The 15,432-nt window shown below is 35.6% G+C and overlaps 1 protein-coding gene across 1 annotated transcript in view; it reads left to right on the top strand.

The window, feature by feature from the left end:
• PARD3 (par-3 family cell polarity regulator) overlaps positions 1 to 15,432 on the top strand; it is a 377,491-nt gene that overhangs the window by 113,864 nt on the left and 248,195 nt on the right. The window contains 3 exon segments of the mRNA XM_024766062.1: positions 636 to 775; positions 3,416 to 3,544; positions 5,914 to 5,952. Of these exon segments, the coding sequence (XP_024621830.1) occupies positions 636 to 775; positions 3,416 to 3,544; positions 5,914 to 5,952 (308 nt within the window).

Below are 15,432 nucleotides of genomic sequence, written 5' to 3'. Positions count from 1 at the left end.
TTTTTTTTCTTTTTTTTTTTTTTTTTTTTTTTTTTTTTTGAGAAATATAAACGGTAGGATTTAGGTGAACTAGAAGAGAACTAGGCGAAGAAAATATGGTTCATCCTGTCAGTTTGGGGAGGTTCCTTTATCTGTGTCTAGAAACATTTCTCATTTCATTGTTTCTTTTCCATCTCCCTGGACTTGTTCTCTTCCTTGTCTTCACTGCTTACCCTTCAAATCTGGATACCATTATTGCACAGTCATACTTGATACTTGAGATACTATGGGTTTTAACAGGTTTTTTGGGGGGTTTTTTGCATAGAGAAATTATTTATTTTCATAATCAAATATTTAGACAAATTTAAAAACATTCAGCAGGCATATTTGTATATTATTTTCATCTGTCTGACTAGGTTCCTGTTTTTTCTTAGATTAATGAATTTTGATATATATACCATTTAAACCTTCCATAATTTAGTCTATGTTGAAAAATCTTACAACTTTTAAAGTATTAAATGGGTAGGTCAGTGTGAAAGTTACAAAATGTCAAGTTGAGGTAGAGAATAATAACAGATCCTTCATGTATGATATACTTGTGAAATTCAAGATATCTCATTTTGTTTACCTCTTTTTTTTTTCTGTTATATATTCAGGTACAGAAGGTTTGGGATTCAGCATCACTTCCCGGGATGTGACAATAGGTGGCTCAGCTCCAATTTATGTGAAAAACATCCTCCCACGAGGGGCTGCCATCCAAGATGGCCGACTGAAGGCGGGAGATAGACTCATAGAGGTGAGTGGCTTCGGATGTTCCATGATTCTTGAAAAGTTCCATTTTGAAGGGTCAGAGTCGTTTGAACATTTTCACAAAATATGAAATTAAATTATATAATTTAGCAGAAGTATGCATCCTAAAACATTGTATTTCCGCTTCACTTTTACATTTCTCCGTGTTATTTGATGCGAAATGTCTTTTCATTTAGTTTACTCATAAATTTTTAGTTACTTGGACATTTGGTTTATGAGATAACATAACATTTGTCATTATGTAAGTACAGTGTCTGTTAGGTTATATTTCTGGATGACTTTAAATTTATGTCTGGCAGCATAGAAATGTTATCTCCTCTGGAATCAGAGCAGAGACAAATGAAGTAAATGAAAACAGTGTGTCTTGATGAGAAGAACAAGGAAGTTTGGAAATGTCAGCGTGGAGAATGAATTGAGACATAAAAATCAAATGTCAGGAAAAAAAAAGAAATAGTCTTTCAAAATTTCCTTTCTGTACCTCATGGGTTTCATTTGGTTCATTGGTCTTTGAAGCTATCTTTGACATACATAAAGATACATAATTTCTTATGTATGAAGTTTGTGTGAATGTTGTGCATGTAGAAATAAAGGGGGGAAAGATGGAGAAAGAGGATGCTTTGTTAGTGGTTTTTCTAGTGTTTTCTTTAGAAAACATAGTCTGTATTTTTAGCGGCAGGCACTGTGTTTCATAATTATTAACTAGCATATAAGTACTAGTGTTAAATATATTGAATGGATAAACAACAAGGTCCTCCTGTACAGCACGGAGAACTATATTCAGTATCCCATGGTAAACCATAATGGAAAAGAATATTTAAACAGAGAATGTATGTGTATGTATGACTGAATCATTTGGCTGTACAGCAGAAATTTACACAACATTGTAAATCAACTATACTTAAATTAAGAAAAAAAACAAGCACTAATGTTAAAGTAAATTTTTATGACATTATCCTTTTTTCTTAACTTGTAGTTTCATATGTAGTTTTGAGCTCTGCAACTCCAGCTCTTATTCTAAAGATTTCTTGAAAAGTAACGGAGCAAAGGAATAGCTTCCAGATTTTTTCCTGTGTCTACATTTTGGGCCTAGATTCCTTCAATCTTCCTCTTTCCTCTTTGTCTTGTTTGCATGACACCATGTTTTAAAGGGAGAGTGATAGAGGCCCAGTAAAAGGGAAGGTTTAAGTACAAATTGTGTTTAGGGTATTGTTTCCAGAAAGGGCCTCTTGTCCTCAGGCTGTAAGTGGGGTACTGTTAGTCCCCATTTGTAATGGTAGCTTGTTTCATTTAGGAAGTGTATCAGCTTATTTTTGCCTCTAAATCATAAAAAAGCCTGTCCCCTCCCTCCCCCTCTCTCCCTGCAGGGCCCCCGCCCTTCTTCCTTGCTAAAGGTGATCGCTTTATTTTTGTGTCTCCCTTTCATCATGTAATTACTTTACTTGTGACACATCACAGAGGCTTTTGCTTTTCTTTTTGAGGAATGGAAGGGTCTGCGATCTGTATCTCTTCAGGATTAGGCTTTATCTTCTGTAGCTCTCAGGCGTATTTTAAACCTACCTCTCTAGTATCCTTGGTTGTATTTCTACAATATCAGCAGTTCTGTGGGCAAAAAGGTTTTCTGAGTATCTGGATATTTGCAAGCCTATATTTAAATCAAGTATCAAGTGACTAATTTTTAAAAATTATCTGGAAAAGTTCTGCTTTCTTTGAACCTATTATTACTGACCTATTTCCTACAATCCCTTGATAGTAATGCATTGAGCTATATAAGAAGGTTTTCAGTGGGGGAAAGGTTCCAGAACATTAAAACTCCAGGAATTTTGATATTACAATTTAAATGATATATTTAATTGCCTTAGACAAATGCTGTTTCTCTCTAAAGAGAGTAATATAGAATACTTTGAAAAAGAAATTTCCACTCTCGTTCCTGTTAAATATGTAGTGCTTGCTGATCATATCCTACTTTCTACAAAAAATGATGAGATTCCCCAGGAAGTGGTATTTTCAAATCTCTCTCTTTTTTTTTTTTCCCCCCCGGTAAATTCTTTTTTCTTAAAACATTGAAAAATCTTGAAGTGAAATACTGCAAGCCCTCCAAAAATATTATTTAGTAGAGATTCTTCTTCAGTGTTTGCTTTTTAGGGATTAAAAAGTTATCATCCTAATTTTCTGTAAAATTTCAGTGAAAGCCAAAATGTTTTTACCAAAATATTTGTGGTGTGTTTTTACTGTCTTCTGCAAGGGTGGCATCTTTTTATTTGGGTGTAAGGAAATCTGTGATGCACAAGGGCATCAAGATATCCCAGTTCAAAGCCAGGAAGTTTTGTGTTAACTTGGCGTTGTAGATACATTTGTATCTCTGGTTACTTGTTAATGCACTAGTGGCTGTGCTTTTGGTTTATGGATAAGACCTGAAGGGTTGACTGCTTCCTGCCTCACCTCTAGGTAACTGGTCTGCATTTCTTTACTAGCCCCAGCAGCCTGGTGCTGCTTATCAGATCAGGGCAGAATGTACCACGCAGTGAACCATGTTCCACGGCAGACACGATCAGTTCTAGAATGTGTGTCTCGTCTCTTGTTATCTGTTTGCCCAGTATCGCAGCTGAAAACTTTTTGTCTGTTTTAGGTAAATGGAGTTGATCTAGCAGGCAAATCCCAGGAGGAAGTTGTTTCGCTGTTGAGAAGCACCAAGATGGAAGGGACCGTGAGCCTTCTGGTCTTTCGCCAAGAAGATGCCTTCCACCCAAGGGAACTGGTGTGTAAATTCAGAGCAGATGAAAGGTTTCTGATGCACATGAGGCAGGGGTCTGGGCTAGCGACCTGCTGGCCAGTGTTTATTAAGAGATTTTCCAAGCAGTTCTATATTTTATATATCTTTCAGCCTTAGCATAATACAAGCATTCTTTCCTCATATTTCTTCTGTTTTGGAAACAGATATCCACAATGTTGAGTGCAAGAGTATTTGAAAATCAGATTGCAGGGATATTTTCTAGGACAGCAAATGTTTATTACTGAACGCTTTTAGATGGACTGATTGAATACAGAGATGTCGATTATTCCATAACTGTCACTTCAGAGGCTGTTGTTGAAAGCTTGCCATCTTCTCCACTACATATGACAAATTTTCATATTTCAAGTTTTCATGGTACGTGTAGCTAAGCCAAATAAAGATGCTTGCTTACTGTTGTATGAAAAAGAGGACCTTAATTAACTCTTATTGAAAGTAAAAAGACCTGAGTTGCAATAAGCCCCAGGGCCATTAATTCCTAACATAGACATTATTTAGAATGACGTAAATGAAATGAAAAGGCATTTGTTTGCAAACTATTTATTTCACTTTTTATACATATGTCAGTGCATCTAAATATTAGATAGGGGTATTTACATAGTATTTGTGTGAATGAAATCTGTATATTAAATTGACACAGTTCTTAATGTTTTTCTGCAAAAAGTGGTAGGTTTCATTTATGTGTAGAAATAATATAATTGGAGGAATCACCTTTATCTTTTGTTTTGATGTGGTAGGAAACTTGTTTTACTTCAAGTACAAGTGGTATTTTAAATATTTCAAAACAGATTCTAGTTGGGTCATTTTAGGACATTTGACCTGTCTTTCAGATAGCTTTTAGCTTTATCTAAACAATAATGAATCCGTATATACTAGAGTGGCTTTAGGGACGCAGTAGGTTTTAGGGACGCAGTTCCCAAATTTGTCTGATTGCTCCAATTCTCTTAGGCTAATCCTTCAAGTATGGATGTGTCATGGTTAATAAAAATTTCCTTTTATTATAAAACAGATTTTAGTCTTGGGAATATCCCATCTCTTGGTTACACACACACTGACAATTTACTATGATTTCATGGAAATTTCAGATTGTGATAGGGCTGAAAACTGAACACTTGTGTTTTAAGTAGATTTTGAGAAATGATGAAAACGTCTTTATTTCTATTTAGAAATGTTTAATGCATTATTTCTCAATTTAAATTTGGTTTTCCATTTTCCCCCCACTGTTATCCAATTCTGTGCTTTAAATGCCACCTGATCCTAAATCTGGAGTTGTCTCTATTAAATTGTAAATGAGCAGTTAAAAAAAAATTTTAAAAAAAACACGAAGCTTTAGATGCGATAAAGCTTTAGTCCTTCCTCAGTGTATCTGAGCCTGGGTGATAGTTGGCATTATTAGGTTGCCAAAGCTTAAACACTGCTCTTACAGCCGTTCCCGAGTTAGTGCCAGCACAGACCAGCTTAAGGTTATTCAAGTTCTTCTGGTCCAATTTTGATCTTCCAGGCTTCTGTTTTCCCCTTCTGCTGCCTCCTTTTTTTTTTTTTTTTTTTTCTTGGTTATTTAATTTATTGCTTGTGAGCTTTTCATTAAGGAGTGAGCCAGTAGGCCGTCAGTTTATTCACGTTGCAGCTGCTATTCAAGGTTTAAAAGAAAGAAAATTCTGAAAACTTAAAGGAGTGCATTGAAAATGATCTTTCAATCCAATTAACAGAGCTCTTTTCCTCTGTTTGGGGTGTCTGTGTTTAAATTCTGTGTCTAAAACAAAATACTTTTATCAATAGGTACCCTTTTTTTTTTTATAAGTCAACCTTGTAATTATCTATTAATTAAAACAACTCTATAATACATGAAAAAAAAATCACATTTATAACCTGTGTAATATTGTAAAGTATAATGCTCGTGGTTCAGACTGTTAATATCTGGTCTAGCTATCAAATTACAATATACCTTATAATTTAGACTTAGTTGGGAAAATTAGAAAACAAAATTAGAAACAGTGCCAGGAATAGAAAAGCAGTTTCGTGAGATTTGTTTGCCTCCAAATAATAAATTCATGATACACTGTGAATAAGCAAGTAAAAATTTACATCTAGAACAATTTTTAATTTTAAACAACCCCGCCCACACACACACACACACACACACATAAGATAATATAACCACATCAGTGAAAGTTCGCAAGACAGAGTAATATATCAGCCATTACTATAATCACCCTCTATATATTTTGTAGATTTTAAGAACAAACAATTTTTCCTTGAGAGTAAAGCTTTGTGTCCCTGTGTGTTGAAGATGGCTTTGGTCAGTCTGTATTTATGTTTTTCTTCAATTCTTCTAGAATGCAGAGCCAAGCCAGATGCAGATTCCAAAAGAAACGGTAAGAGCTTTGTCTTTTGCAGGATGCAGAGATGTCGGAAACATAAATTGAACTAACTTCTTACTAATTAATTATGAAGTTATGTGTCCTCTCTTTTCTTGGCTCATAATAGATCCTAATATACAAAGATTTAATAAATCCCAAAGTGGTCTTACCTTAAGTGACTTATTGCTACTACCCCAAATGAAGAATATTTTGTGATTATTTTTAATCAGGCAGGGATAAAAAGGAGACATTAAAGACCTGCATATTAAGAGGGAGTCATATGGTTGAGCTTAGTAGTTTAACTTCTATCTATCTGTCTATCTATATATAGACTTCATGAGTTGTGAAGTGCTATAAGTGGCTACAAAAATGAAAAAAGAAAACAATTCAGGCATAGAAAAAATAGGGAGGGCTAAAAGTACAATAAAAATGTATCATAAACATGAAAAATAAAGTATCAGCAATTAGACTAAACATATTGTCATAATAACTTATATTTAATGAGTTATTTATTATCAGTTATTATAGTGTATTTTAAGGGGCTAATTCTCCCAACCAAAGTAAGTTTTCACAGCTCAGATTAAAAAGCAAAAAATAGATGTTTAAAAGACAAATCCTAATACAGGCTGAAAATAAAGGAACAAGTTGAGTACTAACAGGTGGTACTAACATAATGAAAGTAAGGATTGCCATATCAGTCTCTGAACTTATCTTCTTTTTTGTGTGGGTGCCTTGCATGGGGAAAAAAGAGAGGGTGTTTTATATTGACACATGATATCATCCAGTAGAAATTCCAACAGTCTGGATCTTTTATATATTAAACAGCACAGCACAAACACATGTCATTCCCAAACCTTTGTGAGTAAAATGAAAATTTAGCAAAACCATACCCATGGTGGGTGATGCTAATACATATTTTTCCAAAATTTGGCATGTTAGATAGACAGATAAAGTAAGAATATGAAGAAATTGAATAAAATAATTAACACTAATAATAGCATTACATAATTTAATTTTTCTTGACACATTCATAACCAGACAACTTTGAACCTAATAAACAAACAAAATGTTATTTTCAAATATTCCATCATTACAAAAATGGATGAATAATCAGACCTCAGAGGAAAATCAGTAAACAACCTTGAGAACATTACACATTCATAAGTACAGGTTGTAGGAAATTCACAGCCTTCATTTTTTACCCATTAAATCAGTAGGTCTGTGATAGTTAATCAGAATCACAATAGTATTTATGTGTGTGTGTGTGTGTGTGTGTGTGTGTGTGTGTGTGGTGTGATGGCGATAGGTATGTTGAGAGGTGAGGGGAAATTGGACAAGTTGATTCTGAAGAAGCAAGTGGGGCACAAGAATGATTTATTTTAAAAGACAATAATGATAGCAAAATGTACTTTAAAGCTAGAATACTTAAATAGCATGATATTGTTATAGGAACAGACAAGTAGATCATTGAAACACACTGATGATGTAAGCAGTCCCAGTGTTTACGTGTGTGTGCATGTTTGTTAAAGGAGACATTTCAAAATAGTGGTAAAGAGTGGTTTGTTTAGTGTTTAGAACAATTGGCCATTCACTTTAAAAAGTTAGATTCCTTTTTCTCAATATACACCAAAATAAATCCCAGTTAATTATGAAATTAAACCTAAAAACATACCAAAAAGTATTGAGAAAATATGTGAAAAGTTTCTCTGTTAACTTTGGAAAGTAAATGCTCGTCCCAGCATGACAAAGCCAAATGTCCTAAGAGAGTAGATTGATAGATTTGCTTATATATATCAAAAACCTTTCAGAGCGATAACCACACCGTGAAAGAGTTGCAAGATAAATGCTAAAGGCATTTTGCAACGTGATCCTTGGGTGAAGAACCACTCTTCGGTGTTTGGAATCTTAATATCATAGAACTTTTTTGGAAAAGCGAATGACTTCACACATAAACTATATCTGTTTATGCCTAAGATGATCTGAGATGGAAAATGATGATATAAGCAGTAAAGATAGGTGTGTTCTTTCAAAACATTTAGTCAGTCCTTGTGAGGAGATTGAGGATTAGCTCTGAAGTTTGCAGTCGCTAACGGGAAGAAGCAGCTTTGACTTTAAATGTGGTATTCCGTTGAGAATGTCTAGGTTTGTTCTACTTCACTCCTCACCCACAAGCTTTCTGTGTTCTTGATAGCATACCAGAGCAAATGACAATTCAGTCACCTTAACAAAAGAGATGATACATGTGTATGTGTGTCTGACTTTCAATTACAAACGGGAATTTTTTTCTGGTAAGAGTTTTCCAAGCTAAGTTAAAGAAAGTACAGTTTTTTTGTTTGTTTGTTTTTGTTTTTGTCTAAATGTTTTCTTTTGGGTTTCTTGTTCTTTCTTTTCTCTCTCACATCTGGGCCTCTCTGCTCCTGCTAGGTGATACCATTTTGGGCTGTTAAAGGCTTCATGTTAACTTATAATTAAAAACTTGAATTCCAGGATCTCTGCTCTGTCTTTTGATGGCAAATCATTAAATTTATTCAAGTCGCAAAATTCTCTGATACTACTTAAACTTTCTGTGATTGTAAGCACTTTGAGAATGGAATGTCCTCAAGCTCAATTTGTTTGTTAGTTGATTATCACAATGACTCCCAGAACTGATTAAGTCCGAGAAATTTTTAAAAAGGTCATTTAGGTAGATGAGTAGAGCTGTACCGATAGTTGGTAGACCTTTTAAATATCTGAGATGCAGGTTTCTTGTACATCTTCTAAATATTAATTAGTGAGAGTGGGCAACTAGAAACCCTACTGAGTTTTAGGTTATCTGTCCATTCAAAATTGGACAAAAAGCTGAATTATTTAGCAGAGGCTCAAGCTCACTTATTCCATGTCCTGAACAAACTCCTTTGCCTTTGAAAAGTTCATTCACTTGATAGTTTAGTCCTGTGGATGTCCAGGTTGGACAAGACAATACATGGGTGTATTAGGGTTCTCCAGAGAAACAGGACCAATGGGATGTGTAGATATATAGACAGAGATTTATTTTAAGGAATTGGTTTGTGTGATTATAAAGGCTGGAAAGTCCAAATCTGCAGTGTGGGCCAGCAGGCAAAGACCTAGCAGAGTCCATGGTGCCGATGAAGTCCAAACGCAGTCTGCCGGAGGATTCCCCCTTGCTCAGGAAGACCTGTCTTTCTGTTCTGTTTTCTGATGGGATGAGGCCCAGTCACATTGTGGAGGGCAGTCTGTTTTATTCAGAGTTCACAAATGTAAATGGTAATCTCATCCAAAAACACTTTCCAAGTGGACACAAAAGTAACCATCACAATGAAGTAGTGAATTTACCTACAGGCTATCAGGCCTTGACTCACCAAAGTGCCAGTTTCTTCTTTGGGCTTCAAAGAACTATGCAGACCTGCTTAGGAAGGCCCCCAAGAACTCTTTGGTAAGATCCATATAAGAATATAATTGTACATAAAACATATTCAGAGCTACTGGATAGAAGTAGGGCTTTAGAAAATAATAGTGTTCAGAGATGATACTAGACCATACGGATAAGACATAAAACATGCTTAAATGTCAAGAATTCAGCATTCATTCTAAGAGTTAGTGAGATCTCCCTGTAGAAACTGCAAGGATACATTGAGGAGATTTGGGGACCCTCCCTGAAGATCAGGAAGCATCTTGATAAGCTAACTTCAGACAGGTTATAATCTTGATTTGGAAATTTAATGAGCTAGTCAATAAGCATGGTCATAGACTTAATAAACTAATGGTTGTGGTATATCAAGTAAAGCCTACCATGTTGGCCCCACTGTAAATTAAGAAAACAGTTGAAGGAATTAAGAAAACAGTCCCATTTACGGTAGGACCAAGAAGAATAAAATACTTAGGAATAAATTTAACCAGGGAGATAAAAGACTTGCACACTGAATGCTGTAAGACACTGATGAAAGAAATTGAAAAAGACAAAAATAAATGGAAATATATTCCATACTCACAGATTGGAAGACTTAATATTGTTAAAATGTCCATATTACCCAAAGCCATCTACAGATTCAGTGCAATCCCTGTCAAAATGCTGATGGCATTTTTCACAGAAATAGGAAAAAAAAATCCCTAAAATTCACTGAAACCATATTGAATCTATTGGATCTCTAATAGCCAAAACAATCTTAAGAAAGAAGAAAACTTGGAGGCGTCACAATTCCTGATTTGTCTATATTACAAAGCTATAGTAATCAAAAGAGTTTGATACTGGCATAAAAACAGACATATAGAGCAGAATAGAGAGCCAGCCCAGAAATAAACCCACACATATATGGTTAATTGATTTATGACAGAGAAGCCAAGAATATGCAATAGGGAAAGGGTAGTCTCTTCAATAAATGGTGATGGGAACACTGGACTGTCACATGAAAAAGAATGAAGCTGGTCTTCTATTGTACACCGTGTACAAAAACCAACTCAAAATGGATTAAAGATTTGAATGTAAGACCACAAACCATAAAACTCCTGGAAGAAAACATATGGGGTAAGCACATTGACATTGGTCTTGGTGATGAATTTTTGGACTTGACACCAAAAGTAAAAATAAACAAATTAGACTACATCAAATATAAAGACTTCTGCACAGCAAAGGAAACCAATGAAATTAAAAGACAACCTCTGGAATAGTAGAACATATTTACAAATCATACATCTGATAATGGATTAATATCCAAAACATATAAAGAACTCACAACTCAATAGCAAAAAGATAAACAATCTGATTAGAAAATGGGCAGAAGAACTGAATAGACATTTTTCCAAAGAGGACATACTGATGGACAACAGGTACATTAAAAGGTGCTCAACATCACTAATCCGCAGAGAAATGTAAATCAAAACCACAATGAGATATCACCTCACATCTATTAGAATGGTCATCAGAAGGACAGGAGATAACAAGTTGTGAGGATGTGGAGAAAAGGGAACCCTTGTGTGCTATTCGTGGGAATGTAAGTTGGTGCAGCCACTGTGGAAAACAGTGTGGAGTTATCTCAAAAAATTAAAGATAAAACTACCATATGATCTAGCAATGCCACTTCTGGGTATTTATTCAGAGGAAAAGAAATCTGGATCTTGAAAAGATATCTGCACTCCTGTGTTCATTGCAGCAGCACTTTTTACAATAGCCAAGATGTGGAAACAACCTAAATGTCCACCAGTGGATGAATGGATAACGATGTATGTGTGTGTGTGTGTGTGTGTGTGTATATGTATATATATACATATGTATATGTATACACGCACATACATACAATAGCCAAGATGTGGAAACAACCTAAATGTCCACCAGTGGATGAATGGATAACGATGTATGTGTGTGTGTGTGTGTGTGTGTGTGTGTGTGTGTGTATGTATACACGCACATACGTGTTATATACATATACATATATATATTGTATATCACTTATACGTGGAATCTAAAAAAGCCAAACTCATAGAAACAGAGACAAGAATGGTGGTAGTGAGGACCAGGAGAGTGAGGGAAAAAAGGAGATGTTGAGATTTCCCTGGTGGCACAGTGGTTAAGAATCCGCCTGCCAATGCAGGGGACATGGGTTCGAGCCCTGGTCCGGGAAGATCCCACATGCCACGGAGCAACTAAGCCTGTGCGCCACAACTACTGAGCCTGTGCTCTGGAGCCCACGAGCCGCAACTATTGAGCCCACGCGCCTAGAGCCTGTGCTCCGCAACAAGAGAAGCCACTGCAGTGAGAAGCCTGTGCACCACAACGAAGGGTAGCCACTGCTCACCACAACTAGAGAAAGCCTGCGCGCAGCAATGAAGACCCAACGCAGCCAAAAATAAAATAAATAAATGTATTAGATGTTGGTCAAAGAGTATAAACTTCCACTTATAAGATGAGTAAGTTCTGGGGATCTAATGTAGAGCATGGTGATTATAGTTAATAATACTGTGTCATATACTCAAAAGTTGTTAGGAGAGTAGATCTTAAATGTTCTTGCCACAGGAAAGAAATGGTACTTTTGTGGTGTGATGGAGGTGTATTAGCTAAGCTGTGATGGTAATCATTTTGCAATATATAAATGTACCAAATCAACACTCTGTGCTCCCTAAATTTACAGTGTTATATGTCAAATATACCTCAACAAAGCTGGGAAAAATAGTCAAATCAGACAAAGCAAATAGGGAGCCCCAAGCGGGGGACTGAATTACGGGTTGTTACACCTTCATCCAAAACTTTGTATAAGTTATTTGGGATAAACTGATCATCAGACATTTCTTTAGGCCTATAATGTAAATTAATTTCAATATCCTAGGTAACACAGATGAAAGAGTACAAAATTCTCTAATTGGAGTTTTTGTTGAAGATTTATAGTCACACACTAATCATATGCTGACCTTAATAGTTTGGTTTTGAGCATCTAATGTTGCTGTTATCACAAAGAATTTTATAAAATGTGTTCTGTTTCTAGTGCTTTAAATATTCAAACCTATTTTAAAGTCATGATTCAATGAAATACTTTTCAATCCAAATGACTCAAACTTAGTTTAAAACAATCTTATTCCAAGATTGGGATAGAATAATATTTTCATGATCTTACAAGAATAGTAATGCTTTTGTATAGTGAATCTCTTACCAGTTTTTAGGGGATTCATTTGGAATTCCCTACTTCTACTATAATAAGTTAAGGATTTCCTAATGTTTGGTGTATTTTCCTTTGGGGAACATATCTTAGTTATTTTTTATTGTTGTTGTATAGTGGTAAAAATTAATATCTTTAAAATTTATTCTATGATCTTTTTTGTTATTGAACTCAAGTTATTTTAAAGATTATATTGGTAGTAATGTCTGTTTTTAAAATAAGAACTGTTTTATTAGATATAGCAAAACTATTCTGGATTAATTACTACGTGCAGTTTTTATTCTAAAACATCATGCTGTCAGAAAAGTTTTGAGAATAGCCTAAGGAACTCCAGTATACCCTTCTCCCACATTCCCCAATTGTTAATATTTTGCCACATTTGTTATGTAGTTTTCTTCCTCATTCCCCTTTCCCCTCCCTGTAATTTTTCCTCCTTTCCTTCCTACTATATGTTTTTCCAGAATTGAGATAAATTGTAGACGTAGCTCCCCTTTAGCTGTAAATCTTTAGTGTGTGTACTAGATCATATGGTAGTTTTATCTTTAATAAGAACAGACATTTTCTTACGTAATCATGTTTAGTTACCAAAGCCATGAAATTAACATTGACTTAACAGTGTTGTATTACCCGTTGTCTCAGTTAGTGTCCTTCATGGTGTGCAGATGTGAATGAATGAACGAATACATAAGAAACAAATCCTTTGGATCACACCTGGCGTCTAGTTGTCATGCCTCTTTAGTCGTTTTTAATCTGGAACATTTCTTCAGTTTACCTTTGTTTCTCTTTTCTTTCTTTCTTTCTTTTTTTTTTTTTTTTTTTTGCGGTAGGCGGGCCCCTCACTGTTGTAGCCTCTCCCGTTGCGGAGCACAGGCTCCGGACGCGCAGGCTCAGTGGCCATGGCTCACGGGCCCACCTGCTCCGCGGCATGTGGGATCTTCCCAGGGCACGAACCCGTGTCCCCTGCATCGGCAGGCGGACTCCCAACCACTGCGCCACCAGGGAAGCCCTTCTTTTCATTTTTGAAGAGCAAATTACTTTGAGAATGTCCCTCAATTTGGGTTTGTGTGACATTTCTTTGATTGAGTAAGGATTTTTCTGGCTTCACATTACAGATTAACAACTGTACAAAACCTGTTTTTTTCCTCAGAATTTGTAGCATCAAGCAAAACATTTTAAAATTCTTTAAATGTTATTTATTTTACATCTACTGTTTAAATCAGAAAAGAGCACAATAAAGCCAGATGTGACATTTTAACTTTGCTAATAAGAATAATTAAAATATCAACACAAATATCATGCATAAACATTCATCTCACATATGGGATAAATTAAAATATGTAGCTTAAAGCAACCGGAGGGTTAATCCTTTATGCAAAGAAATAAACACGATAACTTCTCTATTTAAAAAAATCCTCCTCTTGATTAAAACCGTAACTGGTTGTTATCAATTGTCTGCTCTACCTGCATATTATTTAATCTCGAGATATAGAATAAGTGTATTTTCTCTTTAACTTGTATGAAAACAGGTGTTAAGTGTGAGAATATGACGGCATAATTGCTTTTTAAGATCCATCATAAGGTTTTCCTTCCTAGCCCGTCATCCCCATCCCAGCGCTCATCTCTGCCCAATGATTATGTTTCGGCCATGTAATATAATCAACTTTTACTTCCTTGTTACCCATTTTGCAGATTAATTGCAGACTTAGAGTGGCCTGTGGGCCAGCTGTCTCCCCTTAGCAGTGGGGGCTTGTTTGGAGAGGCAGGAAAACTGCCTCTGTTTGTGCTGATCATTTGTGGCTGTTTTTCTGTCTCGCTGCAGATATGTGTGTATCTTTTCTGCTGTTCTGAGGATGGCGGGAAAGTAAACAGCTTTCATACTGCCCATGCAGTAGGTTCCCTGCTTCTAATATGCTTAGCAAAAATACCCTGTTTTTCTGGATATTAGAAGGCAAAAATGCCAATGGAGTAATGGCCAAGGGAAAACATGACAGGTTGCACTGATAGAAAATCACTTGGGGTACATACATGTCTGTACATGAGGGACATAATGTGCACTTGAGTGACATTCATGTCCAAATGGCTTGAGGAGCAAGTTAAAGGGAAACAAAATATTCATCATGTTTCCTTAGAAAGAACTTGACTCAAGAAACGGTTGAGATAGTCCAGAATCTGGATGGAGTAACAATCGAAGGTGATAGAAAATTAGCTTCTCCTTTATATCAGAATGAAGAGATCCCCATACTAGTAAGATTTTGGGAAAATTCTCTATAAAGTAGCCTTAAAAATGGTTTTTAAAGAGCAGATTTTTAAAAACATTTTGCTGCCAGAGCATTAAGTTCTCAAAGTTGGAATTAATTTCAGTCTTATGTCAAGAGCCAAATAGACTGATAATGCAATATCAAAGGAAAAGTACAATCTCTCACTTAAATGTTTTTAATGATAGTAATGACTTAAGACTTGATAAGAAAGCTGAAAAAGAATATTACTCCCGTCTGCAGTTTTCATAAGAAATGAAACTTTCCCATGGAGGATGCAGTCTCCTTTAAGACAGGTTCAGAGCAGGGCACGTCAGGAAGTGACTCGAACTTGATTAAAATTTCTCTTCATATATTCAGTCAGCTCCTTATCTTGGTTTTTCAAGTAGAAGAAAAATGAGAATTTTAAGCCTTTGTAAAATGTATGGAAATGTCAAAATCAGTAAACGTTAAAAAGCCAAACGATATAAATCAGTAAGTGACAATTGAGAACCTTCCAGATTTGAGGCAAATAAACGTACTGAGTGATCAGATCTAAATGTGCCCAGTTAAGAACTGTCTTTGGTTTCCGTGTCTTTTCAAGTGCAACTTTCCCA

Source organism: Neophocaena asiaeorientalis, unplaced genomic scaffold (assembly GCF_003031525.2).
Source record: "Neophocaena asiaeorientalis asiaeorientalis breed wild unplaced genomic scaffold, Neophocaena_asiaeorientalis_V1.1 scaffold217, whole genome shotgun sequence".
Lineage (NCBI taxonomy): Eukaryota > Metazoa > Chordata > Mammalia > Artiodactyla > Phocoenidae > Neophocaena > Neophocaena asiaeorientalis.
Note: the sequence above shows the minus strand (reverse complement) of the source record. Positions and strands in the feature narration are given on the sequence as shown.